This window comes from Monopterus albus, unplaced genomic scaffold (assembly GCF_001952655.1).
Source record: "Monopterus albus unplaced genomic scaffold, M_albus_1.0 scaffold63.1, whole genome shotgun sequence".
In the NCBI taxonomy this organism is placed as follows: domain Eukaryota; kingdom Metazoa; phylum Chordata; class Actinopteri; order Synbranchiformes; family Synbranchidae; genus Monopterus; species Monopterus albus.
In genome coordinates, this window is record NW_018127943.1 from 1,922,066 (window position 1) to 1,940,467 (window position 18,402).

The following is an 18,402-nucleotide window of genomic DNA, read 5'->3' on the forward strand; positions in this document are numbered from 1 at the left end:
AAGAATGTACTGTAGACACAATGTCCTTGAATGCAGAGCTCTGTGCTTTGCACACCTTCTGCCATAATCTGATAACACACAGACAACAACATAGGAGCACACAGCAAACACAATAGTGTAAAATCACTTCTTTCTCTGTTGTGGAGTTTGCAAAATAGTTTAACCAATAATGAACATTAAAAAGCATCTTTCATTTAACATTACTTATTGATTTGATAACATCACAACCCAGAAACCCAGAGCATACCCAGCTGTCACATGTTGACACACAAACCCAGCAAATGTATATACAGTAGGTTTGTACCATATACAAATTCTACACAGTTTGTGGTTTGTGTGGAACAAACTTGTTATGTGAATGTCATATTCTACTGTTTACCTTGGTATTGTTCCAACAAAATATAAAAAGGGCCCTACAGTCTTCTCTCGCTGTCTTAGAAACTTATGTACAAGGCTTTTTTTGGGGGGGGGGTACTATTTTTCATTGGTACTATTTTGCAGTCAGACCCTGAAATGTACCTAATAATGCGAGTGATTTCCTTTTTGGATTTGTTGGTCAAGGTCAAGGTCAAGGTGTTTATTTGTCATATGCACAATTAGGAAACGTGTTTTCCCGTACAATGAAATTCTTACTTTGCTGTCCACATGAATGCCGCATCATACAAGTGAAATATAAAGTAGATGAATAAGTAACACCAAATCTAAATAGGCAGTAACACAAATCTAAGGCACTTTAAAGCAGCAGGTGACGGATGCAAATAAAAATACAACAGTATGTATGAAGTTATCTTCTTTAAATAATCGATTCCAATATTGTGCGTCCACAATCAATAACTATATATTGTGAAAATATACAGGCAATTTTAACAGTGAAGGATCCTTTTAACTTGTGCTCTTCTGTTCTTTTGGCACCGCATAGTATATTACCATGAGTTATACCCTTCTGCATTCGACTAACACATACATGAACACATATCACACATGAATTAACAACATAAACCATACTCTTACTCTCGAGCTGCTACTAGCTAACGCTAGCATATCATTAGCGTAGCATTAGTGATGGGCAAATGATACCGAGGCTTTTCGTCCTGAAGCGGAGTGATTCGAAACGCTGTGTCGGAGCTTGTATCAAAACACCAGTGTCACGTGACCGATGTCGAACGTCATCGCTGTTTCGCTTAGCGCTTCATTCCTTCAAAATGTTTCGAAGCTTTTCATTGGCTCATAGTCTTTCAGTGCGTGTCAACGCTCATGGCGTTTCAGTGCTTTGTGAGCCAATGACAGCTTGACGAGTTTTACAGATTTGTGTGGTTTGGTGCCATACCAGCTATATAAGATGCATCATTATGCTTCAAAATGGGGTTGTGAGGAGATAGAGATTTGGAGAGTGAGAGTGAGAGTATTTTGGCAAGGTTCATGGCGAGTACCACCAATAAGCGACGTTCTAAAGTTTGGGATCATTTTGATCTCATACCACCCAATAAGGTATAATGCAGTTTATGGCATACAGTTTATGTTTCCATAATTGAATTGTATTGTTAATTTTTAAATGGGTCTCGAAATTACAATTGCTTGTAGTTGCGGTGTTTGCTATGCACACAGGAGTTGTCTTATGCTGCGACACTTGTGTGCCAGGCATGATGACAGTCATACCCAGCAAACCAGTGACCCTGTCAACACTGGAAATCCTGACAGTAAGCTAAATATAAACGTATATATACTGTATATATGTATGTGTGTGTCTATTTATTGTAGATGTTGTGTATCATATTCATATAGCAACCTGTCTTCCACACAGTGTCCAGAAAACAGAAGCTGGATGAGGCCTTGGTGGACATGATAGTTAAAGATGGTCAGCCTTTTTCTATCGTTGAGGATGAAGGGTTCCAAAATTTCATCAAAATCCTGGACCCATCATACTCCATTCCAAGCTGCAAAACTGTAAAGGCAATGGTGGCAGCAAGGTACACTGTAACCAAAGAGAAGGCCTTGGCAGAAATTAAGCAGACTTCAGCTGTTAGTTTGACTGCTGACATGTGGACATCAGTCAACATGGATGCGTACCTTGGTGTCACTTGCCATTATGTGTCAGACAGCCTAGATCTGGCTACTGTGCTTTTAGGTGTGCAGTATTTTCCTTTGACCCACACAGCAGCTAATATTTCAGATGCAATTGCAAATTTGATGACAGAGTGGGGAATCACTGAAAAGGTCTGTGGGATGGTTACTGATGGAGCTCACAATATTGTGGCAAGTGTTACTCAGTTAAATGTTAGACATATTTATTGCTTCGCCCACATGCTGAATCTCATTGTCAAAAAATCACTCTGTCAGACTTCTGAGCTGGAAAACATGCGCATTAGGGCCCGCAAAATAGTGGCACACTTCAAGTCCAGTTCAAAAGCAAAGGAAAAGTTGTGCTTTATTCAAGCTAATATGGGTATGCCCCCAAAAAAGCTTGTTCAAGAGGTCGCAACCAGATGGCACAGCACCTATGCCATGCTCCATAGGCTTTATGAGCAGAGAGAACCTTTAGGGGCAGCCCTGGCATCACTTAGTACTGACATTGTGCCTTTCATTGCTGATGACTATGCAGCAATCAACCAGTGCCTGACAGTTTTAAGGCCATTCTATCAGGCAACTCTTGAGCTTTCTCAGGAAAGGCATACATTTTATGTATGTCTGCTTCTGTGAATAATCATTCCAAATCAACCATACAAGTCCCCAAATGACAAACCATTATCTTTAAAGGTTTTCCTTAAACACTTCACACAAAAAAGATACAATGTTTCTGAATTCAAACACCATGATCATTTGCAAAGTAGGAAGGATCTCTAATCCTGTTAGGGGCTTTTAGTACAGTATTTAAATAAAGCTCAAAGCTTGAAATTAACCCTTAACCAACATTTAACCCTTAATATAATTTGCATTGATTGTTTGGGTTAATCTGGAATGTGTTTTACAGTATGGGGGAGAGCATCTGCATATTTTATTGTAATGACGATATAATCATTATTTGGTATGAATGAACAAAACACTTGAATGACCACACAGACTTTTCTGAACTTTTATTGCTGTCATGGGATTGAAACAGTGCCAGTGCTTCAGTCGTGCTCTTTAGAGGCTGCTATGGCTTCAGTTGTCCACCAGATGTCACCGTCACTGAAGTCTTGAAGCTTTGACTCGTTTTCGGCACAATTGTTAGGAAAGCCTCAGTGCTTCATGAGGCTTCACTTGCCCACCACTATGTAGCATGCTAACATTCATTGACACTATGAAATAGCTTACCAAGGGTTCTGTTTTTCAAAAAACAAAACTAAAGTTTTGCTCCTTCAGGTTGTCTGACGTTAAGCACGAGCTCCCTCGAACTTAAGATGAGTTTCACAATTTTTTTTTTCTGTTTTAAGAAGTTCTTATGGACTTTTTTTCCTCTTTGTTTAGCAGGAGTTTAACTGTACACTACGTTTTTCACATTACGTTTTTCACACGATGGCAAGACTTCTTCACCTGTAATTGCCAAAATAAAACGTCCGGTTTTCAAAATAAAGCGTTTGATACGTGAAACCATTAAACAGAATTATAACGCACATTGTACCCTTTTATAAGGTGGGTTACAAATGCAATTGTGCATGTGCAAAATGAGTATGTAAACGGTACAGATGGAATTACATGAGGTAGATCCTGAGTCAGCTGTTTGAGTTTGATGGCAGTCAGAAAGAGTTTTTCAGTCTAGAGGTCCTGCATTTCACACTTCTGAGCCTCAGACCGGAGGGTAGGGGTATGAACAGTCCGTGCTGGGGGTGGTAAATGCTCTGCAGAGAGGGCAGTGGAGTTTGTTTCTTCACTTTGGTGAACTTTAGTGGCTATTGCTGCTCAAGCTGACTGGTATGACTAATATTCCTCATGCTAGCATGTTCAATACCTTATTTCACGCTAATGACTAATCCAATGTAACTGTTAGTCCATGTGTTGTAAAGGGAAGCATTTCTCTGATGCACATTAAGTGTTTTAATTTTTAGTAGCATTTTGTTTTGTCATATTGGCAATTTTGGCATTTTTTTCCCAAGAGTTTGGGGTTGACAGTTGTTTTAATTTGGAGTAAAACTGTTGTGAAAAGCCGTTTTGATTGGAGGGCAGAAATAGATTGTTCATGACAGTGGAAGCCATTAAAGTCATTTGAGCAGCAGTCTCCACACACCATCAAGGTCTTGTTAGAGCCACATTATTATATTGATTCTGATGTGCAGCCTGAAGCTGCCTGTGCCCTTGCATATGGCAGACAGCTGAGATCTGTTTCTTTCAGCAAGAATAAGGAAGAGGGTGACAGCAGTCTGATGGGCAGAAAGGTAAAAGTAGACGACTTGCCAGTTTGAGTCTCCAGACTGGTTGGTCTTATCTGTGCTGGAAGTGAATGAGACGTGGTGTGTGTGCTTTGTTTTCTTTAATATTTGGTGGAGTAATGTACCATAGATATGCTGTTACTACAGTAGCTGGCAATAAGCAGCCCTCTGATAAAGTGTTCAGTCATCTAGCACCTTGAAAGGAGTGGGCAATTTGATAAGACCAATACTACTCTCATACTTAGCTGTTAAATTTGAAGCTAGTTGCAGTTAGGGTACTTTAGCATAAAGTAAAGCAACTGACTGCCTCATCTATAGCGGACTTACTGCCAGATTTACCTCCCTCACCTTGAGCTTTATCACAAGGCTTCTATGCTGGAAATTAACTGAAATTATCCAGACCAAAATACTTTAGTATATTCTAGGGCATACAATATGATACAGTAATATTGCAGATATAATTATGAATGGGCTTCTCGTACAATTGAAGATTTGTACAGGATATACAGTATAGTGGCACAGTTACATGAATGTATATCATATTATTGGAATATAATTGTTGATGTATTATAGTGTAGATCACATTGAATGTTGCAGCTGGTAAAGGTGGAGCTGATGTTAACTACCTTATGTACTTTGAAGTACTTTACATACTGCTGGGTAGCTTGTGAGTTTCCTACTGGGGATCAGTATAGTCTTATAACTGTTTTGTTTTATTCATCTGATTCTGAAAAGTAACTAGTAACTAAAATTATCAAATAAATGCAGTGAGTACAAACTACAGTACAAAGATACTCCAAGTACAGATACCTCAAACCTGTACTTGGCTAAATGTACTTAGTTACTTTCCACTCCTGAGACTCTGTGTGAGTCTGATGTAGGAGTAGTCGTGTGCGTGGGTGGGTGCCTGTATACACTATAAATATACTCATAAAGATAAAGGGAAGGAAAGCTGTACAGAGCATGTGTATGTATTTGGAGTATAATACACAGTACAGTGGGTACTAAAGGAGAAACACAGGCAGTTGGTTGGTGTTTTACTCAAATCCAAAGAACTGTGCATGCATTGCCTGAGTGTGCACATGTTGTTTTTAGCACCTCTTTAATGTGATTGTGTTAATGATCCAGGTATTAAAAGACATATGTAACCACCTCTCACTCCTTTTCTCTCTCTCTCTTTGGGATTTTATTCAGTTTTATATATAGCGTCTGAGTTGTGTGGTAGCTGTCTCCAAAGCGACCAGCTTCTCACTTCCCACTCTCTGATGCAAACAAAAAAAAAGCATCTGTGCACAGTTGTGATAATAGACGAAAGGCACGTGCTGTTCTGGTGAAGCTCCTGGTCTGCTCATATCACATTTCCTCCCACTTTATACTATGGTAGTGACTTTTGTTGCTATCATGACCATGTACAGTAACAATGTGATGTGTTTGTCATAAGCTAAAGTGAACAAGGCGTGCCTCTTCTCCAAATGATGGACTAAAAGTGATTCACCTCAGCATTATCACAAGAGTCTTAGGGGTCTGGAATAATGAACACTACAAGGGTTGAAGCTAAATGTTTCTTTAAATGCTGACTTTGCACTGTAACAGCAACTATAATGATTCTCACCTAACATGAATAGTGTTCAACTTTCAGTCTGATGAAACTTTTAAACTCTCTTCTTTTGTTTCTCTCTGTCCTCCTTTCTTTCCCCTTTGCCCGTTCACCTTCCTTTGCAGATTGAAGATATTGTCACTCGCATCCAGGATGAGACGGAGGGTGTGCCCATCAGAACTGTCAAAAGTTTCATGACCAAAATACCCAGTGTTGTCACAGGTTGGTAAATAAAAGAAATGTCAAAAACCGACAGTGACAGATCCTGCAGTGTTTAAACATTAACTGTAAATGTAATGTATTATTCAGCAACCATCTTACTGCATTGTACGGGTAAGCCCCATAGAAATTGGATATTGTGATCACAGTTATGATGTTATACAGTCTAGATCTCAAGCGTTCGATGGTTGTACTGGGGCTGCTGCAGTGTTTCACTGGAGAATAACTGGAGGGAAAGTGGTAGGACAGCACATGATTAAATGTTTGAAAAAGTGTGTGTGTTCTTGTAATTGCTATATAGTGCGTTTTTTCTTTTTGGAAAGTGAGGACATTTTGGCTGGTCCTCACTTTCTGAAACGGCCTTTTGAGGGTTAAGACTTGGCTTTTAGGTTCCAGGTTATGATAAGGTTTAGGTTAGAACTAGGCATTTAGTTATGATGGTTAGGTTAGGGTAACAGGCTAGGGAATGGATTATGTCAATGCGTGTCCTTGCAAAGATAGAAGTGCAAGTGCAGTGTATGTGTGTGTGGAAACACAATAAGTATCGCTGGCCTCCTACTGCCAAGGTGCCTTTAAGTAAGGAGATCAACCCGATTGCTTCAGTAGAGCCGGGACTGTGTTCATGTGAATCACTGGACAGGCATCCTTAGTCAAACTCTGTAAACAAATAAACATTTAAAACCGAACAATTTAAATATTAGTAGCCAGTTTAATCTGACAAGTAGGGATGGATGTTAGCCGCCCCGCTGCCGGTTTGCAGTCACTTCGATTGATGACCTACTGTAAATCACTAGAACAGGCTGCAGCCACAGTGGGAGGCTCTGTCACACCCCAAACGAATGAGGGAAACAAAAAACAGCTATTAACATTCTTCTTTTGTTTTCAGTCGTTGCACTTATGGAAAGCACATTACCCCAATATGCCATAAGCAGAGCATATCAATAAACTCAATTACTACGGCAGCGGATGGATGTGCGAAGCAGCGGCTCGAATGTTTGCAGCTGAGAGCCGAGGGCCTGGAAGCTAATGAATGATAGAGTGAAACACCTCCTCACTTAACTGAGAGAAAGCAGGGAGGAAGCACAGATGAGATGAAACTATCTCCACTGCAAAAACTAAAATGCTTTTTCAGGAGGTTTACCTACCGTACTCATCACATAAAAAAACGTCTCTAAATATGAGTCTCCTGAGTACGAGTAGCATGAGATCATTTTATTTCCTCATGAAATTTCTTGTTTTGCAATTATATTTTAAAAAACATGTCAGCAAGCTGCTTTAGATTAATGCCAGTGCCCCTGCCTTCTGTGGCACCTAATTTTGAGGGTAGTGTTTAGGTTTGTCATCTAGTTTTCTTGCTATTTATTTTATCCTCCTTTTGTTATTTTTTGTTTTAATTTGAAGGGGGGGACATAATGGAAGAGTAATGGAAAAAAACATATCTACGTTTAGCCACAAAGTGCGACTCAAAGAAAAACTTTTCTTCTACTGCCTTTCTCACTTTTTCCCATCTTCTGTGTATCATAGCAGCTCTCCCACCTGCTCATTTGTCTTTCTCTGTCTGATCTGATTTAGGTGCAGATATTGTACAGTGGCTGATGAAGAACCTGTCCATTGAGGATCCAGGTACGTTTTGAAAAATGATATCAGATACTGCTGCTTCCCATGTACAGCTACAAGTCTTGTACTGCGTACTAAAAGATGTGCAAATACACGGCACCTGCAAACATTTATCAGGGTTGGAAGAAGTGCTCACCCCTGAAGTAAAAGTAGCAATATGACACGGTTACAAGTAAAAGTCCTGCATTCAAAACATTAAGTAAAAATACAAAAGCATTAGCATGAAAGCATAAAGTACTCATTATGCAGAATGGTACATTTAACATTAATGTTTACCATATTATTGGATTATAATTACTGTACTGATGCATTATTGTGTACTTCACATTTAAGGTTGCAGCTGGTGAAGGGGGAGCTCATTTTAACTACCTTAGATGCTTTTAATTTGAAGTACTGCTGGTTGGCTTGTGAATTTTCCACCAGGGATCAATAGTCTTATACTCTCTATCTACTCTCTACGTATATCTGTCTATCTCATACTGTGTTTTCTGTTGTATTCTGTAACTAGTAACTTACAGGAAGTCATAAGATAAATGCGGTGGAGTAAAATGTACAATATTTGCCTCTAAAATGTAGTGAAATTGTACTCAAGTAAAGTACAAATATATCAAAATTGCACTTATGTACAGTAAATGTGCTTAGTTTCCACCAGTGTTTAGTATTTGCAAATAAAAACTGTTATTACATAAACATTTTCTGGGTGCAGCATTCTCCAGTTTAGATTCTAACAAAAACAAGTTAACAGTTATGTTGTTATAAGTTGATACTGGGATGTGAGTGTAAAAGCAACAGAAAGGGTTTGAACAAAAACCAAAAAGTGTCTGGTTTTTGCAGTGTTTTCATTGTTTACTTGGCCTGACCTGAGGCGTGGTGCTGGTGGGAGAGCAGTTTATTGTTGGTATAATAGCCCACGGCCGTGACACTGAGTCAGCCACTGAGTCATCCACGTACATGGCAGCTACTTCAAGGCTGAATCCTATAGCTGAAATGCCACTGTGGATTTAAAATGATGCAACAGGCATCATTTTAAATCTTCAACATAATAAAAATCATCATACTGGGTTCTGAAGATTCTTCTCTTTGGCAGCTGATGCATTGTATTATATTCATGCCTTGCTCACTGTTATGAGTGTGTAGTTTGACTTTATTCTCCTGATGTTATTACTACTGAGGTAATTTCATCCATAAAGATATTGCACTACACTGTATAATAGTGAGGGCTGAGGGAACCGGCTGTGATCTGTACTCCTTGTTCTGTTCCTTTCACAGCTGAGGCCATGCATATCGGGAGTCTCATTGCAGCTCAGGGGTACTTCTTTCCTATTTCAGACCACGTTCTCTCCCTCAAAGATGACGGCACTTTCTACCGCTTTCAGGTGAGTCGGAGCGTCAAGTGAAACACAAACGTGGTGAAAGTGGCTGCAGTTAGTCAATAAATCATCTTTATAGTTAGATCTGTGTGTGGTTTTCTGAGAAAAAGGGCTTTTAGCTACTCAGTGTCTGGGGTTAATCTTAAAGTTTGGTGGCATGGGTAGTGACAAGAAGACAATGCATAGTACTGTGTACATGTCAAACACATCACTGTAAAAAAGAACAAATTAAATATACAAGACAACTTGTACAATGATGTTAAGCTGCACAGAGACACTACCATGACTGTAGACTGTTGCTCCAAAAACATCTAAACCAGTTAAAACAGCTTGATATATAGCTATATCACTTTTCCAGTGTTGAATTGATGTTTCTGCGTGCACATTGTAGCATAAAAAAAAGCTAGCTTTTCTAATAATGGCTCTATGTTATAATGGGATTCTTTTCCAATAAATGCAAATCACCCTTTGCCTTTCATAACAGACCTAATCCCTTCTTCATCCTACTTTATGTGGGAGATAATCAAAAGCTCAGTGATATTAATGTGATTGTGTGGGTGCTTGCTTTTATGAAGTCCCCATAGGGCCCATGAAGATGACTTGTTCTGTTATGGAATTACAACATACCGATCTTGATCTCGATGACAGGCCCTGTCTGCTGTCGACAGCTTCTTCAGTACTGTGTTGGGATCCTGTGACCCTATTAAAAATGAATGGCGATCTGTTAAAATATTCATCAAGCGAGCAAGGGAAGCAGGTCTGTGTTTGGGCTGAGTGGCTATGGTGTAGTGAAATAGTAAATTAGAGTTCGGGTCTCATCAAGGGACAAAAAGAAAGCAACGTGTGCAGACTTTTTACTCCTGCACAGATAACACAGTGGCATTATAGTCAGATTAATTATGCCAGACTGTTTTATCCTGAAATTCCTAATTTAAAAGAGGCAGCAATGTTTTTAAATTGTTCAGTGAGGAACAGTAGGGCGGCGTGTGGTGAGATTAGAATGATCTCTGTGCAGCATCTTCTTCTGTCCTTTTCACCTAGTCTTGGTGGAGGGCTGAGTCTTCACCAGAGCTGGAAGAGCATTTTAATTAACCCGGACAGCATTGCACATTGCCTTGCTTTGACCTTGGTTCTCCTCCTTTAAAATGAAGTAGAAGAGCAGGCAAGGGAAGGAGGAGGGCTGAAAAGCTTCATCAACACCGTTCACTAGCATTTCATTTTCAAGGCAAATCAAATACAAGATGATAAGAAATACAGCGAAGGAAAATCAAAAACAATTAACATCATGTAATAACTCTCTTCACGACAATGGCAGTTTTAAAAGTGGAGCCCTGTCAAGTGACAGTCCTGTCAGCGTCTGTACTTTGCCCGCTGGCTGTATGGTTTAGATTTCCCGTTGTTTGTTTTGCAGCTTTCATCGCTTCTCATTTTATTGTGACACTGCAGCACTCCCACAGCTCTGCAACAACCCAGGATGCCTCTTACAGGCAGAAAGGTTTTAGGAGTCAGCTGTTCTGAATGCGTACAGTTTTGATAATAAAAATATTTTGATTGCTCACATAGCGCTGCAATCATGTGCACTGCTGCGTCTCAGAGGCAAAGCAGCTGTCTCCCAAAGGTCATTATCATCACTCCGGTTTTACCAGAAAGTTCAGAAAGTACATATTTACCTGCATAGCTATGACTTTCCAGATTTTTGATTACAGATTTCACTCATTAAACTTCAGCAGATAATATGCAGCAGTGCACTCACCTTTTCACTTTCTCCCCCCGCAGGCACCATATTTCTGGGCCTCCAACTGTTGGGAGCCTGAAAACACAGACTATGGTGAGATACTTAGAGGGATACTTTGACAGCTTGTAGTTTGTTTTTTTTAAGCATTGAATTTATTTGTGCTTTAGCTGTCAGTAAACAATATGTCCTGTGTTTTAAAAATCAGCGCTTGGTCATAAAATAAGTTTTAAATAGTAATATAGTGCCACTAGTAAACAAACAAACTAAAGTGCTATACTGTATATACACTACTTGTATTAAATGTTTTGGTGAAGTCTAAAGAAGAAATCTTTTTGAGACATTAAATAAAGCGCACGGTGCAACAAACCAACAACTACTGATGGATTTACTCATCTCTGTTTCGATTATATTAATTTCAAAACAGCACTTTATAAAGTGTTTTTTCCAGGTCCTGTATTATCTTCACTGGGTAACATCTAATTGCATATGCTTGTGTAGCTGCAAGTGAATATTTATAGTGCGGCAGTAGCACTCCCACAGTGTTCATCTTTTAAATAGGAATCAATAACTAAGTGGGAATTTATTTCAATTGTACATGCACACGTTTAATAGTGACTGTAGGTGAAGTCGGGAAACTTGACAACTAAATTGGACTTTGCCGTAGGATTATGTTGGATTGCATCTGTAAAGTTCATTTAGTGGACAGTCTGACATGACAGCACATTTATACTGAATCACTCCATAGAAATGTGTTAAACATGCAACTTTTCAAAGATTGAATATTTATCAGAGTTTCTTTTAATAAAATGTAATGGTTTGTCCTGTTAAACCGCTGCTAGCCATAAAGTTATTTCATTATTGTGGTTTTCAGTGTGGAGCATCCTGTCCTCAGTTATATTTTACAGATTTAGTTTTGACATTAAATGGAGATAATGTAATTAAATGAAAGTTCCCATGCTATTTAAGCCTACCAGAGCCACCATATATCCATACATCCTCTTCTTACTTCCGCTTTTTGTTACCCACACATCCCCCCTACTGTCTCTGCTGGAGGTCTGCCAGTTCACCCTCATTTCATCTCCTTGTTATTCAGTGAGGGCAGGTCCCAGCTAGTGCACTGGCAAATATAAATGTGTGGGTAGTTTTAATCCTTGACAGGAATGGCAGACTCTGCTACTAACAGTGGCTACTACTACAACATATAGAGAAATAATTACAGAATGTTAAAGGCATTGCATGGCTATTGCAAACCATGAGTTATATCAAACATGGTGGGTACCTCTCCACACTCCCCTTATAATCCTAAAGCGAGAGAGAGGAAACCTGCAATCTTCATGTGAGGAGAGGTGAAGCAGTTATATGGATATACATGGATGAATGGAGTTGGGGAGTGCACACGGACAAACCCGTCTTCAGTCCTGTCTTTTTCTGCCTTTTAGCTATCTACCTGTGCAAGCGGACCATGCAGAATAAGACCAGGCTGGAGCTGGCAGATTATGAGGCGGTGAGTGCTAGAATGACCCCCCCAGCTATAACTGCTTAGTATTGATCTGTATGTCCAGCTTGGGGCAGAGGCCAGACTTGTGTGTGTGGTGATATAAGATCTAAATTGTATCTCAGTATACCTTTTTTCCTGTAAATGTTTTTTATTATAAAATGTTTCAGTGTTTCTTCTGTCTAACAGGAGAACCTAGCCAGGCTGCAGAGAGCTTTTGCCAGGAAGTGGGAGTTTATCTACATGCAGGCTGAAGCCCAGGTTAAGTAAGTGTGCATTGTTACCACGGCAACGCAAAAAAACTACAATGCACATAGTGATGTCATTCACACCTGAGGTACAGTAAAAGACAAACCATAGGTATAATGTCAATGTGCAACTTCCAATATCATGAGAGCCAAGGTTTCTTTACCATACCTACCCAGAGTGATCGGTGCACTGCAATGTATAGTATATATATAATGTATAATATACATGAAGAATGTATAATATATATTTTTTAATCAGTAGTGATACAGTATGGTTTTGGAACATTTGGAAATTGGAGACAGAAGTGACACAAGAGAAGCAAATATGCACATCTTCATGCAAAGTTGTCTTTTATAAAATTTATTATATATCCAAGAAAATAAATCACATCCAAAGGATAACGTGATAAAGTAAGAACTCTTATTTCCCACAATGATAGAAGCCAGACAGGAAACACACAGACCCCTGCATGACTTCTTTTAATCACTGTGAGTGGGTACATCCTAATGACTGGCTCTTGGTGTGTTACCAACATCTCTCGTCAGCTGGCAGTCAAACAGAACGATTCTTTTGTCTAGGAAACAGTCTGCATGCTGCTGTGGCTGACTGTTTGGAGGTCTCCTGAAATGTAAAGGTTCCAGACAGTATTCAGACCCCATTATGTTTTGTAGTAGAATAATACACAGGTGCGTAGATTATTAACCTCTGTCCAATCAGTTCATTATGCCACAGGTTGACTCCAGTCAGTTCTAATGCATCTCAAAGATAAAGTGAACAGGATGCATCTACCACAGCAAACAGTCTGAATACTCTTGTAAATGAGACATTTCCGTTTTAATCATGTTAAATTTGCAAAACATTCTAAAAATATGTTTAAACTTTGTCATTATAGGTTACTGGGTGTGCATTTTTGGGCAGAAATTGTAATTTTATTGGTTTAAAACTCTACAGCACAAAGTGTGAAACATGAAGTGGTCTTAATATTTTATGAAGCAACTAAATGTAAATGGTAAATGGTCTTATACTTGTAAAGCGCTTTTCTATGCAATGGAGCACACACAAAGTGCTTTTACACTATTTTCTATTCACACACACAAACATACACACACAAACATTCACACACTGATGTCACAGCCACCAGGAAGTAAAGTAAACAAGAACAGTATGAAAACTAAAAGTACTGAAGTGCAGAAAATGACCTTGTAAGAGCCAAATAACTGGACAGTACTTATTTTATTGTTCCTCTTATGTGAAAAAATACAATACTGTTGCATTCGGTCATTGTGTTGATCATTTTAACAACCATTGCATAGTTTATAACAAATATTTTATAAGAGCTCATGTTTTTTTTATGTAAAATCATGATCTGAAAAGTAGCTTAACTGTCAGATGTCATAAATCCTATTGGCCTATAAAATGTAGAGAAGTGTAAGGTAGCAAAAGATTGGACTATTCAAGTAAAGTGCAACCTTGAAAATGTACACAAGTCCAGTACGAATATGTACTTTCCATTACTATGTACTGGGTAAATACCAGTAGCAGAATTTGTCGTTTCATCGCTGGGAAAGCCTTTAAGACGCACACAGCCTACGTCTCCAGATACAGACACTGTCGTGGGCACAGGTTGATCAGCATTGCACAAAGGGAGGATGTGCTTTCTGGAGATTTGTCCACAGAGTAGACCACAGTGTAGGAACACTGTGTGTGCCCACCAGAGGAGATGGTGCACAGATGGGTGCAGGGACCATGTCAAATCCTTGAGCACATGAACTTCAATACTATTAAAACTGATGGACATCCTCAACTAGTCTTTTTTTCTCTCCGGATTCAAACTGCTACATCTAATAGTGATGTCAGGAAAGCTGCAAGGCCTCTCACACTGACTGATTTAATCCACAGGATAGACAGGAAAAAAGATAAAACTGAGAGGAAGATTCTTGACAGCCAGGAGAGAGCCTTCTGGGACGTCCACAGGCCTGTGGTAAGCCTCCGTCTGTGCATGTGAGATTGTAGCCGCCCACCTTTCCTTCATCCCTGCTCTCTGTATTTTCTATTTCCATACCTCTGTTTGGGTTTATTGTAAACTTCTAACATGTAGGTATTAACATTTCTGCATGTGCCGCCCACCTTTCCTTCATCCCTGCTCTCTGTATTTTCTATTTCCATACCTCTGTTTGGGTTTATTGTAAACTTCTAACATGTAGGTATTAAAATTTCTGCATGTGGTTTGCAGTAATGCTTCTTCCCCCCCCTTGTGATTTCTCCAGCCTGGATGCGTCAACACCACAGAGATGGACATCAGAAAATGTAGACGCCTGAAGAACCCTCACAGAGTTAAGAAGGTAAAGCAGGAGGAGCGTGGCGCTAAGCCTCAAATCTTCTGAAAGTTCATTAAGATGAGGGTTGTTCAAGTTTTTGAAAATGGAAGAAAACCTGCTTTTTGCTTTTTTTAAAAGATTTATAGTAGTTTACAACAAATACTGTTCATCAAAAATCTGATTTTCATTTTAAAATAACTTTTTATAAATACTAGACATAAGTTCATAAACAACTTAATCATATCCACATGATTTGCACCATGCACAACCACCTTTTTGGCAGGTGTTTACATGCCTTATCTACACTGCATGAACATAATAAGTACACATTCTGTCTCTTTTCCTTCTCCCACTTCTCGTCTGTCACCATGTTCAAATGGCCCAGTCAGTATATGGTCTGGTGGAGGAGGGAACACAGTCTCAGAGTCCCATACATACTCCCTCGCACCACTGCCGAAAAGGCACCAAGGAGGATGTTGAGAAAGAGGCAAGTCCGAAGGTTGCGCATTAAAGCATTTGCTACAAATTATGAACATGCATTATGTGGGTGCCAGCATGCTAGTTAACCTCCATGTTTATACTGTGTAGTATGATTTTTGCTCTGCCAGGACCAAACACTTACAAACACTGACTCCATTCATCTCCTCTTTCAGATCTTATTCCTGAACACACAGCTGGATCGCCACTGTATGAAGATGTCTAAAGTTGCTGAAAGGTACAGTATAGGAAATTCATTTCTTGGTTACACTGAAAACACTGCGCTTCCTGTTGAGCACAGCCTGATTGTTCGGAAACGTTCAAATACAAGCTTGTTTTTTCTCCTTGGAACATTCATGTCAGGTGTGGAAGGATAGCAGCCCTACCTAAACTAACACTGCAAATGGTGTTGCAATAGGTCCAAGCAAATTTAGCAATGATATTAGAAAATACTCCAAATAAGTTAATTTGCTTTAGAAATAAATAAGCAGATTGTTTCCCCTTATTTTAAAACTAAAAGCTTGAGGACTCATTTCCAGATAATAACATTTTTATAACAGAGGCTAAGGACAAAGGCATTTCAGCACAAACCATTTGTTAAGAGGACAAGTTTAAAAGATGCTTCAGAGTGTGAAAAAACTTAGGGTTTGTGGTTTGTCTAGTTCTCAGAAATGGAACATTATAAGCTTAAAAGATGTGATTTACTGTGGGGCCGCTGCATGACAGATGCTGTATATGTGTTTCTACTCCCTGTCCCTGACCAGCAGCTGACACACCTCGGTGTTTGCCTCCCTGCTTGTCCTTTCCTCTGCTCAGTCAGTCAGGACCGACATTACCTCCCAGCAGAGCAGAGAAACTGATTACTGGTGGCTACTTGACTGCTGTGTCCAAGACCCGTTAACCTCCTGACTTCATGCGCTGAGCAGAGTTTAATTGGTGCTCCACAGAGCAGAAAATTTGGGACATTGACCCCAAAACAACATGAAGCAACATTAATGATGGTGGATGATATCATTCACAACAAATAGCATCATACATTTATTGTTTAGTTGCTTCACATTAGGAATTATTTATCAAATGTAGTCATTTTCAGAGGTCAGTGAGTTTGGAATGCTGTTGTTGTTTGGATTTTTTTCTTAGATCCAACTGTTGTAGCAAGACTGAGCTGCTGTTGACAACTGCTGAACAAAATGCACTAGATCATGAATACGCAGAATGTGGACTAACTGTTAAAAAAAAAAAAAAAAAAAGACTTCCTACCTGTGGGTGTGCAGCGGTTTGTTGATGCTTGGCTATGTAGTGCCTCATTTGGTCTCAGCTGTCTAAACAGTCTGGACCATAAAACTCTGAAAGCCATAAAAGAAGAATTGAGAAGCGGTTTATTTTTATTGTCTTTTAAATAATAAAAAAAAGGCTGATGATGCCAAATGATGCTCACTGTATAGTCAAAGGAGGGCACTGAGAAGATGAGCCACTGTTTTGTGCCAAGCTCAGCTTTGGAGTCACTGAGCTAAGGAAGTCTTACTTGTTTACACATCGTGCCATGGTTTCCTCCTGTGGGCTCAAGAGATTTATAATACACAAAACTTTATAATTCATTGTATTATTGTTTAAACTGTGACCATTAAAACATTTTGAGCTCTGCTGCTGTTGATGCACTTTCTGCTCCGCTGCGTCTCAGTTCTTGTTTATTTCAGACTATCAAAGATTCACATCTAGTGATTTTGATCACAACTGATGTTCCTTCTTAATAATTTCCTTTTTTGTAATTCACTCAAATTTTTTTTGAAAACTGAAAGTCGTAATCATCGAGTAAACAGAGGAAGTGCTGATCTTGAACACATGGCCAAAAATATCAGCATTAACCTGTCTTTTAACCTTTGACCAGCTACTGTACTACTGTGTGTCCTCACCCCCTCTATCCTATGTGTTTGTGTGTCAGTCTGATAACCTACACTGAGCAGTACATGGAGTATGACCCATTTGTGACGGCACCAGAACCATCCAACCCATGGACCAGTGATGACCCCTGCTTCTGGGATCTGGAGGCCAGGTACAAAACCACGAACCAGCAGTTTCACTTTCCGGTGAATACTGTACTCCGTTGTATGTTCTGAACTCCTGGTTTGTTTGAATTATGGAGGAATTAATTAGAGCAGACATAAAATCATTGTCCCTAATGTAGCTTAATAATTTAACTTGAATTGATTAATGGCAGCGAAGGAGAAAATATCCCTGGGAGAGGTTAAATGAACGATTTTCAGATTGGTGTCATCATAATACACAACTTTCCAAGACACCAATATCACAGTGAAATCACTCCTCAGACATGTCAGAGACCAATTTGATTTGATTTGATTTATTCTTTCAAGCATGTAAAAACAGTTGATATGACAACACACATGATTGTACACATAATCCAATATTAATTTGCTTATACCTAGTACATGCTTGAATGGAGTAGGAAGAAGTCAGACTTATCCAGTCCTACCCCATGACATCATCTTACCATCATTGATTTGCAAGCAGTATCTCTACATAAATAATTCTCTTCTACACCACACAAGTAATATACTAAAGAATTATAACAGTGTTAACATTCTTACATAATTACATTCTTAAATAATTATCTTCTACACCACACAAGTAATATACTAAAGAATTATTACAAAGTGTTAACATTCATACACCACACCCACAATGTTCCATCTAATTAATCATTGAGCCTGTTCTTGCATATATCTTGATTGACACATACCTTTATATTTATGTTTAAACTCATCAATTCTCTTACTATTACATAAACACAGCAGTCTTATATCCCACTAAATCAAAATATTTTAACAATTTAGACTGTATGAAAGCTACATTGGTGTGATCCCTGTACCCCATCTTATGCACAATTCTTATCGCTCTTTTTTGTAATATATACAATGGTTGAAGTGAGCTTTTGTATGTATTTCCCCAGTTTTCAACGCCATA

General features: G+C 39.1%; 1 protein-coding gene across 5 annotated transcripts in view; it reads left to right on the forward strand.

Annotated features, from left to right (window-relative positions):
* LOC109962356 (regulator of G-protein signaling 6-like) overlaps positions 1-18,402 on the forward strand; it is a 71,953-nt gene that overhangs the window by 45,429 nt on the left and 8,122 nt on the right. For all 5 annotated transcript variants that reach the window (XM_020604024.1, XM_020604025.1, XM_020604023.1 and 2 more), the window contains exons 3-13: positions 6,066-6,162; positions 7,732-7,782; positions 9,046-9,152; positions 10,923-10,974; positions 12,321-12,385; positions 12,566-12,642; positions 14,525-14,606; positions 14,893-14,967; positions 15,329-15,430; positions 15,597-15,658; positions 17,363-17,473. In XM_020604024.1, the coding sequence (XP_020459680.1) occupies positions 6,066-6,162; positions 7,732-7,782; positions 9,046-9,152; positions 10,923-10,974; positions 12,321-12,385; positions 12,566-12,642; positions 14,525-14,606; positions 14,893-14,967; positions 15,329-15,430; positions 15,597-15,658; positions 17,363-17,473 (881 nt within the window). The remainder of the gene's footprint in view (positions 1-6,065; positions 6,163-7,731; positions 7,783-9,045; positions 9,153-10,922; positions 10,975-12,320; positions 12,386-12,565; positions 12,643-14,524; positions 14,607-14,892; positions 14,968-15,328; positions 15,431-15,596; positions 15,659-17,362; positions 17,474-18,402) is intronic.